This window comes from Urocampus carinirostris, chromosome 5 (genome assembly GCF_059441175.1).
Source record: "Urocampus carinirostris isolate Australia breed hairy pipefish chromosome 5, RoL_Ucar_1.0, whole genome shotgun sequence".
In the NCBI taxonomy this organism is placed as follows: domain Eukaryota; kingdom Metazoa; phylum Chordata; class Actinopteri; order Syngnathiformes; family Syngnathidae; genus Urocampus; species Urocampus carinirostris.
In genome coordinates, this window is record NC_142353.1 from 31,298,355 (window position 1) to 31,315,965 (window position 17,611).

Here is a 17,611-nt window from a genome sequence, read left to right on the forward strand (position 1 = left end):
ATCCTCTTTTTTTTGCTATCCATTGAGACTTTTCGCAAATTGTTCTTGGTACGTTCCTCGCCTGCCTTCCACTCAACAAAGCCACTAGAGAAGAAGAGAGGAGGGAAGAAATGTCCACTGTCGCCTGGACGACCGGCTCGCAGGATCAGCGTGGGGTGAGATTCGAGTGCGGAAAGAAGCCCCCCAAAACCCCTGTTCTCACGAGAAGAGTCTTGAGTCCAAAGTGACGCCCGTCACCTTTCAGAATCAGCTGGAGGGGCATAATGCCACAAATGGCACCCGGGAAGTAGACCCAAAAGGCCTGAAGGGACCCCGGTAAGACCCCCACACCCGTCGCTGCTTGGCCGCCTTGTGGAAGTTCCGAAGCGACTCGCTACGGGAAGGTAATGTCACCGAAACACGTGAACGACTCTCTCTGAGCGGAAATCGGCGCCAAATTGACGCGTTAACGAGGGAAAAGGGAGTTAAAGGTCACCGACGCTGTTAACTGCACTTGGCGCGCTTTGAGGTCTTAATTAGCAGGTGTTCTGTCTAGAAAATTACTTTTTTTGTTCGTCCAACCCGTGAAGATATTTTTGCATATGACAAAAAAAATACTGTTAAAATATAATGTAAATATATGGGAAGACAAAGAAAGAGAATATTGTGATACCTCTGCTTCAAGGGCGTAGTTTTGGCATGGGGGAGGGGATGTGTCACCACCAATATCGCCCAATCATTGTTTTGCCCCCACCAATCATGTGATCACTTAAAAGATGCGATGTGTCCCCGATTACTTTTTTGTTACTTTTAGTGTAAATGGTAAAAGTACAAAAAAGGCCTGCTTCAAGGAGGGTTTAAACGCCAACCCAAACCCCAAATAAGAAAAAAAAAACTTTATTTGAATGAGTCCAAGAAATGCACGAACACAAGCCAGGAGATGGCGGCAGCGAGTTAAATAGTTCCAAATTCCGTACAGCTCCTTTAAATGTGGGGTGCATCGTTTGAGGTGTCCTTAAAAAGTAGAATATTTTCTCGCACAAGTGAGTGCAAAGAGCCCTTTAATTTTTTCCACTGTGCCTTTCTGCTTTTATCTAACGCTCAGCAAAGCTGTTTGGGGTGGAACACAATTGGTAGGAGGACTTCAGGGGTGAGTGGTGTGCCAGCCTGGAGAGTGACTCTATGCTTGTCTCCACTTTTTAAATGGTCCAGAAGAATGGCTGATTGGACATAACATACTTATCCTATGTATTTATATTCTTTTTTATATGATCAAAAAACACCTTAAAACACACATTATACTATACCATACCTGTGTACCTGTACGTTTTTGCCGCACAAATTATGTTTATTATGCATTTCAAGACGTGTACGACGTACAAAAAAATATGTACGGAAAAACGCAAATTTGTCAATTATGGGTATCATCCGGTATACACCGACTATCACGAAACGGCAAATCAATCAAGTCAAACGAGTTCGAGTTGTGTAGTGAAAGGAAGTCAGTCTCGTTTTAGAGAACCGGCTTTTTCGGCTCAACTCATTAAAGAGAGCCGGCTCTCAAACGGCTCACTTGCTTTGATGCATTATTTTATGAATTATTATGTTGTATGAAGAAGTTAAGAAAAAAAGGAAGTATAGAAGGAGAAAATGAAAAAAGACAGGTTTGTGGTTATCCCTTTAATCAGTATATTACCAACAATAATTAAATCCAGAAAATAAATTCATAATTTGAATAAGAAAATGTATTATTCTGCTTAATTATATGTATTTTTCCTTCTTCAGTGAACGTCCAAGCTACTTCATTTTTGAACTTTTGTTATAATAAACCTCATTCATGTCGAGCAACTCGGTATCTCACAACAAAATGTTAATTAACAATATAAATGATATAACGAAACACATGTACAATATAACATGTTAAACTACATAAATAAACACGTTTGAAAAAAAATATGGTGTAAGATTATTTTGTATTTTGTAAGGGAAAATACGGCAGTTTGTAAGGGCATGGAGCCGTGGAGCTTGACAGGTATCTTGTAGCTCTATTTTTATCCCCCCGAATATAATTTTTTCGGTTGTCTTTAATTTTAAAACAATCTCCAGGTTAATCAAATATGACTGTGTTCACATGATCAAAACCTAATAATTTAATTTTCTTACTGTAGTTTTTTTTGTCCCTACCAGGTGCCAAATATGGATGATGATGAAGCACCGTTGTGGGAAGGAGAAGGAGAAGACCAAGAATTAGAGGTGGCTGTTGTTGGAGCATCGAGAAATGCGAGGGGCATCCGAGGGCCGTGGAGGTTTGTGGCCTGGATCTACACACGCCCCTGGGCCAGCTGGGTGGTCATGGGGATCTCGATCCTCCTGCCTTGCACCTTATTTGCCTTCATGCTCCTCTACTGCCCACCACTGGATATCGACCTCTCCTACAGTGCCTTCGAGGTCCACAGCCACTTCTCTGCCGAGCGTTTCGACGCTCTCGCTGTGGCGCTGAAGAGCCAGCTCGGCTCCTGGGATAGACAGAAACGGGACTCGGACGAAAACTACAATCGAACAGTCACTCGTCATCGGGCAACCCGCTCGCTTCGTAATCATTACCTCCAGAGTCAAGCTTTATGGCGGATGGAGCTAGTGTTTGTGGCTCAAGGGGAGGGCGAGCGCAACATGTTTACCCCCGAGCGTCTGCGCACTGTCCACCGGGTGGAGCGCCTCCTCATGCAGCAGCCGGGTTTCCCTCAGTTCTGCTGGAAACCCGTGGAGGCACTGCGAGACCTGCCGCTAGGGCCTTCGTACTGCTCGCCGCCAAGCTCGCTGCTGTCGTATCTCTACCCCAGCGAGCAAGGAGGGAAGATCTACTACGACGGCATGGGTCCGGATCTGGCTGACATACAAGGTGAGCACAAGGCAGGATTACAATCACGTTAGGACCTCTAAACCAAATTCAAGGACCCGGTTCAGGTGTTTTAATTGGCAGAATAAGTTCGAATGACCTATCTGTTAGTTCAGTGGTCGGCAACCACCGGGCTGCAGACCTGTACAAGGCAAAACAAATAAAACATTATATATTTTTTTTAACTCTTATTGCTTTAGTGACTGCTACATTTTGACTGGACTAGAACTGGGGCTTTGAGGTGGTAAGTTAGAGTTAAAATCAGTGTTTTTCCCACTAAATTTCTGCAAAAAAAGGTGATGCTAGTCTTTGATGCATTAGAAGTAGTATTTGGCATATGAGAAGAATACCATGCTTGTTTTTGGCGAAGAAGAAAACACTCATTTTTGGAAGGAAGAAAAAAGGATGCTGGCTATCCGTGCAGAAAAGATTCTGCTAAGTTATGAAAAAAAGGTTTCTTAACCAGTCTGCTTAAAAATGATGCCGACACTGCTCTCTGGTGGCTTCCATTTGCCACTGCCTTTCCTTTTGCCCTTGTGATTAACGGCAGCTGGCATTAATTTGTATGCGGTTGTCCTATGAAGTGTCTTTGGTCCCTACGGGTCGCCACCAAGAAGATAAGTGCATGCAAAAACCTTCTGGAGTCTCACGAATACGGTCGTTTCTTCAAAACTCCTTTGGAATTTTTTATACTCTTAGCTTTCTAAAAAGAGAGGATTTATTTTTGCTGCGGCTGCTGTTCTTCTTTCTTACGAACTTACATTCAACAATCAAAAAATGAAGGAAATCAGACGACATGGACTTGATAAAATAAGTTGCAATATAGGGATTTAATAATAGCTTTGATAGGATGGATTGCACATTCTCAGCGCACAAGAAAATCTATCCAGCGCAATGTTAAGTCAAGTCAAGTCATTTTTTTTTTGTATAGCCCTTAATCACAAAGAGTCTCAAAGGGCTACACAGGTTATTGCACAGACTATTATTACAGACTATTAGTAAACCATCCCCTGATCTGAAACCAACACTAGGGCAAGGAAAAACTCAAAAACCTCAACATGAGGAAAATGAAGAAACTTTGAGAAGGGACCGCACATGTGATAATCCCCCTTTAGGATGACCAGGCTGCAATGGATGTTGCAATTACAAATACTACAGAGATATTGTCAACAAAAAATATAGGTTATTCTTATGCTATAGAGTAGAAGTGTGTTTTAAGCTTAGATTTAAACATTTCCACTGAGGTTGCAGATCGGATCTCAGGGGGAAGAGCATTCCACAGCACCGGTGCCCGGATGGAGAACACTCTCGAACCTGCGGAAAACTTCTTGGCTCTTGGGATCACGAGTAGGCCAGCGCTTTCAGAACGAAGGCTTCGGACCAGAACATAGGGGGAAATCAAATCTGAAAGATATGAGGGAGCAAATCCATGTTCCCTCTAAGCTGCGTGTGTGTGTTATTGCGCACTACCCACAGCTTTTCTGCGCACAAGAAAATCTAGCCAGCTCACAAACATCAGGGCTCGAAATTGGTAATTAAGAAGCGAATTCAGTCAAAGTTACAGTGCATGAAGGTAAAAATACACGGGTTCCCCTGACGTTGTGTTCTAAATGCGGTATTTGGAAGTCAAGGTCAAAGTAGAACGAAGTTGAGTAAAGTCAGTAGAGTTTGTCGAGAACCGGCTTCTTCGGCTCGGCTCACTAAAAAGAACCGGCTCTTTCAGGGCCCAACGGCTCTTCGGGATGTTTTTGCTTCTTTAATCCCTACACGACCAAATATTATGTAAAATTGTGCGCAAAATGACTTAAAGGAAGGGGAAGAAATAGAACAAAAAAGAAAAAAATACCAAAATGAAAAAGTAGTGAAAAGCTGAGATAAAAAGAAACAAAAGGAAGAGAAAAAAGAAGTAAAATTTCAGAAAAGAAAGAAACAAAGGAAAAAAAGTAAATAGAGAACAAAAAGAAAAAAATAACAGCTAGGAAAAAAATAAACACAATGAGATTTTTTTAAAGGAATTTAAAAAAAATAGGAAAAAACAGGGAAAAACAAGAAAAAGTTTGTGTTGCATTCAAATAATTTCCAATTATACCAAGTCAATCTTGTTGCCAACATTGTACCTCCACTAAAAAATGTGATTTAAATACAGTTCTGTATTGTATCGTGGGAAATAAGCCCCCAAAAATGTTAGTATTATGCGACAAAAGATAGCAGGAAAAAAAAGAAATGGAAATCTTGTGCAAGAATTGTTGTAAAAACAAATGAGGTTTTTAGGCCGTACAACCTTTGCAATAATACATTAGTCAATTCCTTCAAAAGTGATTTTTTTTTTGCATTCCCGGAAACTCAGCAAAATGTAACTTGATGTCAAGTTTTGGACATGTTTGATAATGGAATAGTTGCCACACTTCACTGTTGTTTCAAGCGTTGCTCACCGACTTTGTGTGAACGCTCAGACCCGTTGAAAATTAGAGGGAACGTTGGCATTAGTTTTGACGCCCCTTGTGCTATACTATCCTTTCTTTTGCAGGTTCATTGAGTTTGGCCATCACGCACCCTCAGTTCTACTGGTACGTTGACGAGGGCCTTTCCCCCGAGCATCTCTCCTCCTCCCTCCTACGAAGCGAAATCCACTTCGGCGCCCCTCTACCGTCCTACTACTCAGTCCAGGACCGGGCGGACGAGCAGAGGAGCCGCTTTAAGGATTTTGTGGTGCAGTATGCAGAAATCCTTGCTAAGCAGTCCACCAGGTGAGAAACAGCGGGTTCGGGATTCTCCAAACGTTCTTCCTCTCATGCTGTCTTGCTGTTGTCAGTCAGGTGAAGGTTCTGTACGGGGGCACGGAGCTGTTTGACCATGAAGTAAGGCACACCTTCAGGAACGATATGATGCTGGCGGTCATCAGCGGGGTCTGTATTACTGTGCTGGTCTTCGTCCTGACTTCTTTTTCAGGTATTTTTTATAATCACACTCTTACAGAATACAGTTCTACAGTAATGTATTGTTATTAGCAATGATGGGTGATGTGACGATATTATATTGTGGATAACTTAAGCAAGTTCATGATCTCCAAGTAATAGAGGATCATTAGATCCTCTTCTGTTCCGGCAGTCGCCAATGTGGAATTTGCTTGTGTTTACGCTAATGCTAATGCTTCGATGGGTAACTTTGCTATTTCGCCGCTAGCGTCACTTTCGTAAATATGTTTTAGCTTTTCTGTTTTAAAGTCTTTGTTATGTGTTTGCCCTTGTTTCAGACATCCTTTTACAACATTGTTATCAATCACAATAAAAAATTTCTATTCAATTGAATGCTAAATAATTAAGCAACTCTTGCTGTGTTCACAAACCTTAAAACATCAATGTGTGATATTTGACCAGTAGATAGCACTGTTTTGTCATGTATGAACAAGGGTCATTAATACACAGCACAGTGTGCCAGACATGGTGTATAAAGACATACAAATTAGTAGACCTATGATTTTTTTTAAATAAAAATCAACATTGGTATGATGGTTCATGTATTTCTCAACTAGATTAAAGTTTTTTGTTCCTCTAAAAGGTATTCAATATTACACACAGACTCTTTAACTATAAATGATAACGATAAGGTTTTAAGGTTGCAATATTTTGCATTATTGCATCATGGTACATTGCACAAATGTTATACAAAATTGAACAATTTAAACTAAAGTCGGCCTGAAAGTAGACACAATACCTAAAACCTAAGATATTTCCGATAAGCAGAATATTAGTGTAGTACGGGGGTGTCAAACAGCTGGCCCGCAGGCCGGATCAGGCCCGCTAAGAGATTGAGTCCGGCTCGCAAGACAACACTCAGAAAAGCGCAAGAGAAAAACGAGCTGCAGGTTGAAATATGTCAACTTGATGTTGATAAAGCCAGGTGCCTCTCACAAAGACACTGTAATTTTATTTCTCTCTTTCTTTCTCTCTTTCTTTCTCTCTTTCTTTCTCTCTCTTCCCCCTTTCTCTCTCTCTCTCTCTCTCTTTCTCTTCTTCTCTTTTCTCTCCTTCTTTTTCTTTCTTTCTATGTTTCTGTGGATTTCTTTCTTTTTCTTTCCGCCTCTCTCACTATTTCCCTTTTTATCTCTTTTCTTTCTCACATATTCTCTGTCTCTTTTCTCTCTCCCTTTCTCTTTCTTTGTCCCACCCTCTCTGCTTTTCTCTCCCTCTTTTTCTTATTTCTTTCTCTCTTTTTAACCCTAATCTGATAGTCCGGCCCCCGAGAGGATGTTGAGTTTGACACCCCTAGTGTAGTATGAAAAGAAAATTGTTGGGATTTAGTTGTTTAATTGCAATAAAATTGAGCATATAAATTTAAAAAAAAAAAGAAAAAAAAAGTGATATTAGTCGTATGCGTCGTTCACTAAATAAAGGGTTGGGATGCTAAGCTCGTAAAATAAATTTTGACATGGACTGTCAATAATATTTTTTTCATGAAGCAAATATTATTTAGTTCTAATCACTACATTTAAGAAATGCTTTATTTTCCATGATTGTTTTAAATGCTCAAATTATTTCTACCCATTTAAAACAATTGCTGAAAAATAATTTATGAAATTTATATCTCCACATAAAAAAATTATAGTTTGAATGTAAACTTATAGATTACTATATTATATTTTGAACTTTTTCTGGCTAATCATGAATATGTTGTTTTATTGGTTATCCTAAATATATTTGTTTTTACTATATTTTATTTTTCTGTTAAATATCAAAATTAAAAATAATAGTGAAAATAATGGTTTGAATATTTGAAGGGGAAAATATTGACACTCATTTGGTAGGAAATTAATTTTCATGCCGATTTATTAGAGTGCAGAGTTTGGCAAAAAATGTCTTTCGTACACTCGGGACAAATTTTAAGTTTACTGGGGAGTAAACGTATGATAAGATAAGGGGGACATTTTAGAACTATGGAAAAATTGATTATTTTGTATCTGTAGGAAAGCGACAACATAAATCCCACTGTGTCTTGCTCGTAGCTTTCCTGACGTTCTTGGGATTGGCCAGCATCAGTCTGAGCTGCCTGATGGCTCTTTTCCTGTACCACGCTGTGTTGGGAGTGAAATATTTGGGCATTCTCAATGGCGTTGCAGCCTTCGTCATCATCGGAATCGGTAAGGGAAATCATGAAGCGTGCGTGAGCGGCAGGGGAGAAAAAGACTGGACAGAGATCCATCTGTTTTAGAGGTTATCGGGGACCGGAGCCACCTGCAAAAAGTGAAAATCCACAAAGTAGTGTTGCACCTTTTTTTTTTTTCATATTTTAACTACGCTCATCAGTAACAACTTAGCATCCATCCATCCATCCATTATCTGCACCACTTATCCTCAGTAGGGCCGCGGGGGTGCCGGAGCCCATCCCAGCTATCTTCAGGCAGGAGACACCCTCAACTGGTTGCACCTAAGGACAATTTAGATGGGCCAATCTACCTGACACGCATATTTTTGGGATGTGACTGGATAAACCCACGCAAGCAGAGGGAGAACATGCAAACTCCGCACAGAAGGGCTGACAGCTGGATTTGATCCCAGGACCTCAGCTGCCGTGCCGCACAACGTAGAGTTTTTCAGATGACTCTAGCATAAAGAACATGCTTACCAAACTATTATCTTCACTCCAAATCACTGAATCCAACAACTCCCAGTAGGTCCCAGAGGTAGACGATGCCAGCTTCCTTTTTCCGCTTTTACGTTGCTGTCAAGGTTGCAATTATTAACAGCCCTCTTGCGGTGTAATTCGACAATAACATGTGAAGTGATTTACAGTACTGGTAATGATATCAATTAAAACGAAATTATATAATAATGTTTTAATGATTTCACATATAAGTCTCACCGGAGTATAAGTGCCAATGTATGAAAAAAATTGCAGAGCAGGTGTAAGGTCACAGTGCAGTATGAAAGACGCTATGATACAAATTTACCATTTGGCCTCAGAGATCTCCGATCAAGGGGTGCTGGCCAATTGGCGTGAATCTTGGCTGTCCAAAATGTTCCTCGTGGTGTGTGAATCATTTGTTATTGTTATTGATTTTTTTTTTTTTTCAAATCTTTTTTTTTAAACTGAATTGCCAATCAGCTTGAATTTTGACGCGCCCAAACGTTTTCAGTGCCCTTTAATATATACCCCTTATACCCCTTAATCACAAGGAGTCTCAAAGGGCTGCACAGACCACAGATTATTGCAAGATTTTTTTACACCATCCCCTGATCTAAAACCTAAATGAGGGCAAGGAAAAACTCAAAAACCTCAACATGAGGGAAATGAAGAAACTTTGAGAAGGGACCGCACATGAGGTAATCCCCATTCCAGGATGACCAGGCTACAATGGATGTTGCAATAACAAATGATACACAGATATTGTCAACATGAAATATAGGTCATTCATAAGCTATAGAATAGAAGTTTTAGGGTTCGAATAGTGTTTGGGTTAGAAGGCTAGCGCTAGTGTTGAGGCCAGTCAAATCACTTTTATTTGTATAGCCCTCATCACGAAATGTCTCAAAGGACTGCACAGGCCACAATAGGCAAAGGTTTTGGGTTGGTGTTAGGGTTCGTGTTTGGAGGTTTAGGGCTAGGTTTACCATTCGGGTTTAGGGTAAGAGCTAAGGTTTAGGGTTAGAAGGCTAGCACTTGTGTTGAGGCTAGTCAAGTCGCATTTATTTGTATAGCCCTTAATCACAAAATGTGAAATGCTGTAGAATATAAGTGTGTTTTAAGCCTAGACTTGTTCTTATTTTGTTTTTTTAAATTCAATCCTTTTTTTTACCTATGTTTTTTTTTCCCCTGCAAAGTTGTGAACCAGCGATAACTGAAGCGCGAAGTAGCGAAGGGTCTCTGTAAATGTCTTTTCTTTTTCACTCAGGGGTAGACGACGTGTTTGTTTTCATCAACACCTTCCGACAGGCGGCCCATCTGGCCGATCCACAAAAGCGGATGATCTACACCGTCAAAACGGCCGGCCGAGCAACTTTCCTCACTTCTTTCACCACGGCGGCCGCTTACGCCGCCAATGCCTTTTCTAAGGTCATCACAGTGAAAGAGGACGATTTTTCTGTCCGTTTCCCACGGTGATTGTTTGAGTCTTCTTTCTGCAGATTCCAGCCGTGCATGACTTCGGCCTATTCATGGCTCTCATCGTCAGCTGCTGCTGGCTTTGGGTTTGCGTACTGATGCCGGCTGCCTTGTGTATATGGACGCAACGTGTGGAGCGCCATGAGAATGGTGGCTTGCATTGGTGAGAGAGGTTTTTTTTTCCTGTTCTCTAAAAATGTCATCTTTTCTTCCTCTTTTCTTCCTCTTTGATTTCATCTTGTCTTTTCTTCAACATTTCTTGTTCTTTTATAATTTTTTTCTCTTTTTCTCACTTGTTCCATCTTTCATTTTTTTCCCTTTTTTTCCTTTTTGTTTTTTGCTTGTTCTTTTGTCTTTTTCTCTGCCGCTTTTCATCCTATTTTCTTTTCTTTGTTCTTTTTTGTAACCTTTTCTTTCTATTTTTGTACTTTATTCATTTTCTTCTATAATACTATTGTTTTTCTTCTTTCACTATTCTTACTCTTTTTTTTCATCTTTATTTTTTTCTTTGTTTTGTGTACTCTTCTTGTTCTTTTTTCCTTTGTCATTCTTCTTTTTTCTCTCCTTTTTTCTTATACTTTTTTTGTTCTTCTCTTGCTCTTTTTTTTCTTTGTCTTTTTATGTTTTTCATTCCATTTTCGTTGATTTTGCTTTCGTCTTCCAGTCTCTTTCTTTTTAATTAATATTTTATTCATAATAATGACAATTGTGATTTATAAGAAAATAAACTAATAATAAAAATAATAATGAAATAACTAAGTACTAATGATACCAACACTCCACCAAAGCTAAAGAGGTGCTAGACTTCAGAAAATACATTTTAAATTTGCTAACTGTATGTATCTTTTTCCAATCTTGGTAGTTTTTCTCATTTTCAGAAATATTTTCCTTATAATTGATAGGATCATTTTGCCAATTTTATGTTTGTATTTTTGTGAGAAACAACACAACTTAAAAAGTAAACGGTAGAAATATAGAGAAGTGTAACATACCACTAATTTGGTCACTTTTTACTGGTTTTCAATGTATTTATTCTTCTCTGCATTAAAGCAATTTTTTTAATGTTTCCTTGTGAATGACCTCCTTCCCTGCCTTCTCACTAACCCATGCACATATTCACAAATGTGTGTGTTTATCCTTCCTTCGTCTCACAATAATCTACAACGAACGAAAAAAGAACAAGTGTTGTGAATGCCGTGTGCACAATTTAATCTCCTCTTCTGTCATTCTCGCTAAACGGTGCCTTCCCTCTCAAGCTGCAAGTCATCCAGCCACGGCCCCCTTTCTGACGAGGACGACGATGTGGCACTGCTTTCCGTTTCCATGGAACCAGGTGAGCTTTTGATCTGCAAACAACTCGTGTAACCATCCTTCCACGCTCACGTCTGCAATTTGTGCTGGCCGTCTGGAGCCAGGTCCACTGGAGGAGGACGGAGACTCAGGCTTTCTCTCCCTGTTGATGGAGACGCCGGCAAACCCCACAGGGAGTCATCAAGGAGTGGTCAGCATCAAGCTCCAGTGGGCCCTCAGGCATTTTGTGGCCCAGCCAGTGGTGGACTTTAGGAAAGTTATTTTAGGTACGGTAAACTGGAAAGGAAATGTCCACAAGCATAAAGCCCTTGTATACATTGCATAAATGGTTTCATTACAAATATTTGATCAAGGCATATAGTTTAGGAAAGCAGTTTTTATTTTTTAACTACTCATCATTAGTTTAATATTTTTTCCTCAAATCCTTTTCACGACGTGATTTTTTTTTTTGTTCCTTGCATTCCAAAACGTGCGTTAGTTCAAAATGTTTCCACTTGAGTGAATGGAAGTTTGAATGGTCGCTTGTTTGTATGTGACCGGCAATCCCAGGTGCCCGAAGTGGCTTGGGAAAGTCTCTACCATCCCCTGACATCCATTTGAGGGAGAGAGAGTGTGAAACGAAATTGACTTTTTTTTCTCCATATAGAACATTCACCAAGCTTAGGAGCCGTCATAATAACATTGGGGCCGCATGCTAAACCATTAGTTTGACCCTATAATTTGAGCCATTGCTACACAATTTTTAATTTTATCAACACTGGTGTATAACCAAAAAATGTCTGCTTGTTTTATTTTATGCATACTTTTGCCACATTTTGCGATGATAGTGATAAAAAAAAGTAAATTTCAACTAATCTACTTGGATGCTTGAAAAATAATTTCATGTTGAATGTTCATTTAAAAATGCATTAAACGGTTGTTATTAGGACCCAAACAAATAATGTGACAAAAGATTTATTTGTTGTTGTTTCACATTTGGCAATATTAGAGCACCTTATACTCATCCTAGAAAAAGATAAAATGTTACTTTTAACCCTCAGCATTCAGTTGCATTGTCCTCCCGCAACTTATTTCATGTTGCTTTGCCCTTTCTAGCAACTTTCGCTATCCGCTATTGTTAGCCACTTTCGTATTTTGTATGCTTGCTCCAAATAATTATTAATAGTAATTGCCAGTATAGTTAGAGAGTTTTCCCACTGAGACACTCTACATCTTCAAAATTGTTAAAGTTGACCAACAGAGGGCTCTGATTACCACTGTCCCTTTAGGCAAGTACAAACGGTTAGACCAATGGTTCCCAAAATTTTGCAGGCTGGTGCCCCCTTTGCTCCCCAGTGTATTACTAGCCTTCAGTGTAAGCTTTGTTTCCTTCTCGTTTGTTGACTCTCTGACTATGTTTACGGAGTCCGCCATGACACTCAATAAGCATACGGTGGGTGTGGCATATTGTGGTGCTTGAAAACTTTAATTGGCTTGTGCCATTATTAAAATTTGCCTCTGATTGGTCTGCGCTTTTAATACTCAAACAGTAACAATTGTGGTTGGCCAAAACTCAATCACTCACTACAAAACCTTGAAAAAAAACGCAGTGCTTTTGTGGTTTCACAACCGCACTACGTTCAAACTTCTGACTTGGGACTGCCTCGCCCCCTACCGCCTTCTTCTTCACCGCCCCGCCAGATCTTTCCCTGGGGGGCGGTACTGCCCTCTTTGGGAACCACTGGGTTAGAATGCATTAATAAATTCTATTCTAAAACAATCCAGCGTTAAACCTGGAATTTACTTTGTTTCTAATGAATTTTAAAGTATCTAAAAATAGATTTTATTCAGCATATAATTGTTTGAATAATTTGCAAATTTATGTATTATCTGGATTTGATTTTGCCCAAAATCTATATTGGCACTGGCCGTAAAAATGAGTACATTTCAGGCCTTAGTCTATTTGATGGGTATGGGTGTAGAGATTTATACTTTTCTCCGGTACTATCCTCATATATCAAACATGGTACACTGTGTGTACATTCTAAATCATTTGTGACTTCTGACCAGTTCACTGTACATTTACTTTCAATCTTAAACAAATAATAGAGAGCCTAAGTGAAGAATTTGTGATCCCTAGTTACGTTTGTGAGGCTCATAAATCCAATAAACCCAAAGGGGCTTTTTCTGTTCTATTATAAATATTTTGTGTGCCCCCCTCCCCTCAGGTATTTTCCTGGTGGTTTTGCTGGTGTCTGCGGGATGCTGCTGCTTGCTGAGGCCAGCCTCTCACGCCCCCTTACTTTTCCGCCAGGACACCAACCTCCAAACTCTTCTGGCTCTTAGGAGCAACCTCAGCAGTCAAGGTATCTCCTGCCCAATGTGCTCAGGTGAGTCGCTTCAGGTGGTTGCTACATAATCCTAAAAAATATACTAATATTTTTAAAAATGGGTTCAGGTTTGTTCATGGAGAGGCCCCACCCTTTTTCCAGTCGCACCTCATCATCAAAACTGGTGCACCAACACGCCCGGAGCGCTCATGTAACCTCAGGTCCACTTCGGAATGCAAGCGGCAACAATACAGGTACATTCTGAGGATATTCATTAGAACTCCAAAATACAATACTTTTTTCATCACTAAAGATTTATGGGAAGCTTACATGTCGGTTTAGAAAATCTACACACCCTTGCTCAAATTTTAGGCCTTGTGATATTGTAAGAAAAACGAACCACGTTGCCCTCTTGTGATTTGTATTTATTCATTTTCAGATTTTTTACTCACGGTGTTTGTATCAAAATTGGAGCTGATAAGCTCGACCAGGGTTTATCGCTTCTCGCTTAACACCAGCACGCCTTCCCCGTGGACGCTGTGCAGCCCGGAGCACGAGCAAGTCCCTTCCTTTCAGGTTTGAGCACGTATGCTACCTTGCAAAAATATAAATACAATTCAGACCTAAACACAAAAAAGAAATATATGTACATTTATAAATACATATATACTTTATTTTTTTTATTTTTTTTCATTTACTGTTTTTTTTTCTTTACTCGTGGAGCTGCAAACGTCAGGTAAAATAAAGTAAAATTAGAAAAATAAAACAAAATAGCACAATAAGAAAAATACCATTTTAAATTCAACAACATTTTACTTTTTTCTATCCATCCATTGTCTCCACCGCCTATCCTCAGTAGGATCGCGGGGGTGCTGGAGCCCATCTCAGCTATCTTCGGGCAGGGGACACCCCCCTGAACTAGTAGCCAACCAGTCGCAGGGCACACTAGACAGACAACTTACTCGCTCATTCACCCCTAGGGAAAATTTGGACAGGCCAATTCAACCTAACATGCATGTTTTTGGAATGTGGGAGAAACCGGAGTGCCCGGAGGAAACCCACGCAAGCACGGGGAGAACTTGCAAACTCCATACAGCAAGGTTTGATCCCATGACCCCAGAACTGTGCCACACATGTGCCGTGCTGCCCTTACTTTTTCTATTTGTACTATATTTATTTTCTTTTTTTTTAACTTTTTGAAGTGTGAAGCTGTATCCTTTGGAGATACAATAGAATAAAATAAAAAAACAATAATAACTAACATGGGTAATACTAATGGGTAAGTTTACTATATTTCTTTCTTTCATTTTTTTAACTGAACTGTTTACCTGCATAGGCGATAAAATAATGTAAAATAATTCAAACAAATCTATTGCAGTATAATAACTATAAATGAGCATAATGATCTTCCAAAATAAGGTATATTCTTGTTTTTGAAAATTAAATGCTGACTTTTAAGTATTATCATTTTACTAGAAAGAAAATTTAAAATATATATAAAACAGATTAAAAAAATGAGAACATTTTCAATTTTTCTGAAATGAAAAATATTTTAAATGAACAAAATTATCTGGCAGAAATGTCTTTATTCTATGAAAAAGACCTGTATTTTAAATTTGGCTCTAACAAGATCATTTTTATTTAGTTTTATTTAACTTCTAAAATTTTACTGTGGCGCACTTTCCTTTTAATTTTACATTGTTATGTTTCTGTCCTGCACTTGGTTAGTCTGTGCCTTACTATACTCATTTTATTTCTATTACTATTTATTTTGTTTTTATTGTAGTTTAATCATTGTGTGTGTCTGTCTATTTGGTGTTTCACATTGTTGGATGGAGAGGATTTCATTGCTTTATTGTCTTATTGTACACTAAATGTTTTGAGATAGCACTTGATATGGCAATTTATTGCCTGTAACGTGCTTTACAAATAAATTTAATGTATGGCAATATCACTTTGTGATCCCCGCCTCAGAACAGATTAATTTTGTATCCAGGGAGACTATTGTATTTGCATTGAATATATGAATACCTGTACCTTTAGGCCAAAATTTCTCCCTCCTAAATTGTTCTTGGTTAGGCCTTTGATCGTCCGTGGCACAACTACACTCGAAGGATGACTGTGTGCGTATCGCACGACTACTATCCGTACCCCAGCTGGATGATCACATCCGGATTGTGCGATGGGCGCCACAGCTGGATGCCCGATTTCTCCTTTTACGTGGCTGCGTCAGCGCAGCAGCACAGCAGGTACACAAAGTCAACTTATATTTTACTTCCTGGTATTGTTTTGTGATACTTTTTCTGACGTTATAGAAAACTGCAGTTTGCCCAGCACAAATTGAGGCCCCATCCTACTCGAGTGTGTGTGAGCCCACCGGGGTGTGGCGTCAATAGTTCTCCTGACGGATCTGCGAGGGGATCCTTTTACGTGCCCTTTCCCACAGGTGAGAAGTGACCTTTTTTTTTAAAGCAGCTCAGTGTTCCTGATCATTCTGATCATTTTTATACATCATTGTTCATATGGGTACTTGAAATCCTTAAAAATGCCTGAATTTTAATGTGTGTTTGCAAGGATTGAAAAGTGCTTTATTTCTGGCAGAAGTGGTTGTAAATTGTTAGTATTTCTCAACGAGTCTCCTTAAAGGTAGGTTGCATCGTTTTAGGTCTCCTCAAAAAGTTGAAAAGCAAAATATTTTCACTTATATATTCGTAAACAATACCCAACAGATTTCAAAGAGCCCTTATACTTTGTTTTCCACTGCGCCTATCTGCCTTTATCTTACTTTAAATATACCTGTTCAGGGAGAAAAACATTGGGTTTAAAGAAAGGGGGCTAGCGGAGTGCTGGCAAGAGATGTCGTTTCGATTTGTCAGTGGAGCATAAAAATGGTGAAAGAAAGAAAACGCCTGCTTCTAGTGAAGTCCTAATGCCAATCAAAACGATGAAAAATACTTCATCCAAGCTCCTATAAGAAATGCATGGACTTGCATGCAAATCATGAACATGCTGTCTTAAGCTGCAATCATGACTTTAAGCCAGGAAAGGGTGCCAGAGAGGAACATTTTCAAATCCCACACTCCAACTTTTGGAAATCTCTTGGGGCTTTACTTTGCCACTAAATGTCTTCTTCGCTCGTGATTAACAGAAGTTGGCATTAGTTTGTACGGCATTGTCCTACGAAGTGTCATTGCCTCCTGGTCACGCCCAAGAACACAGGTGAATTCTACACCGAAATAGGACACTATCAAATGTTTATTAGTGCACAGGATCATGATAATGAGCCATGACAAAAATTAAGGTAGTGATTCCTAGTTGTGTTTTGAATTGGGAAGAACTTCCTGCAGCTGAAAATGTAAGCTACATATTACTGGAAAAAAAAAATATTCTTGATCTATTCAACATTTAAAAATCATGTCTTGATAAACTCACCTGCTAAATTTAAAATTCCGTATGTAAATTGCAGATATATTTGTGGCTCTGCAAAACACACGTTTCACATCAGATTTCTTCTTTTAAATAGTCCTGGAGAAATTGGAAAAGTAGCTTTGAAATTCCTTAAAAATTCTTGAATTGACCCATGAAAGATTTGTACAAACTCTGACCCTCACTGTTTGTGATCTGTGATATTACGTTATTGCTTTTTTTTAGTTTTCGCATTTACTTTCTAACTTTATATTTAATATATCAGTTTTTTAATTTAATTTTGAGTTTTTTATTCACTAAAGGAATTTACTGCTCCCAATCTATCATCATCTTATATCATCGTCCACTTTTTTTCTGTAATTTTTCATTTCACACATCTCATTAAAGATTCAGCATCCCTGCCGCCAAAAAACACCTCTAAGATGTTCGGCTTTAACCCTTGCATGGGTGGCAGCTGTGGGCAGCCGGCAGTGCGCCCCCTGGTGGACACAGGCGCCATGGTCTTCGTGGTCTTTGGCATTTTGGGTGTTAATCGCACCGTCCGCCGAGACAATCACGTTATCGGAGACATTGTGAGGCTCCTCGCGTTCTA

The 17,611-nt window shown here is 39.4% G+C and overlaps 1 protein-coding gene across 1 annotated transcript in view; it reads left to right on the forward strand.

The window, feature by feature from the left end:
- Positions 1–117: 117 nt before the first annotated feature.
- disp3 (dispatched RND transporter family member 3) overlaps positions 118–17,611 on the forward strand; it is a 28,321-nt gene continuing 10,827 nt past the window's right edge. Inside the window, exons 1-15 of the mRNA XM_088334990.1 lie at positions 118–383; positions 2,167–2,878; positions 5,403–5,622; positions 5,688–5,824; positions 7,878–8,012; positions 9,765–9,925; positions 9,997–10,136; positions 11,230–11,306; positions 11,389–11,550; positions 13,492–13,653; positions 13,722–13,847; positions 14,033–14,169; positions 15,673–15,842; positions 15,909–16,039; positions 17,407–17,591. Coding sequence (XP_088191116.1) covers positions 2,176–2,878; positions 5,403–5,622; positions 5,688–5,824; positions 7,878–8,012; positions 9,765–9,925; positions 9,997–10,136; positions 11,230–11,306; positions 11,389–11,550; positions 13,492–13,653; positions 13,722–13,847; positions 14,033–14,169; positions 15,673–15,842; positions 15,909–16,039; positions 17,407–17,591 — 2,646 coding nt within the window. The 5' untranslated portion in view covers positions 118–383; positions 2,167–2,175. The remainder of the gene's footprint in view (positions 384–2,166; positions 2,879–5,402; positions 5,623–5,687; positions 5,825–7,877; positions 8,013–9,764; positions 9,926–9,996; positions 10,137–11,229; positions 11,307–11,388; positions 11,551–13,491; positions 13,654–13,721; positions 13,848–14,032; positions 14,170–15,672; positions 15,843–15,908; positions 16,040–17,406; positions 17,592–17,611) is intronic.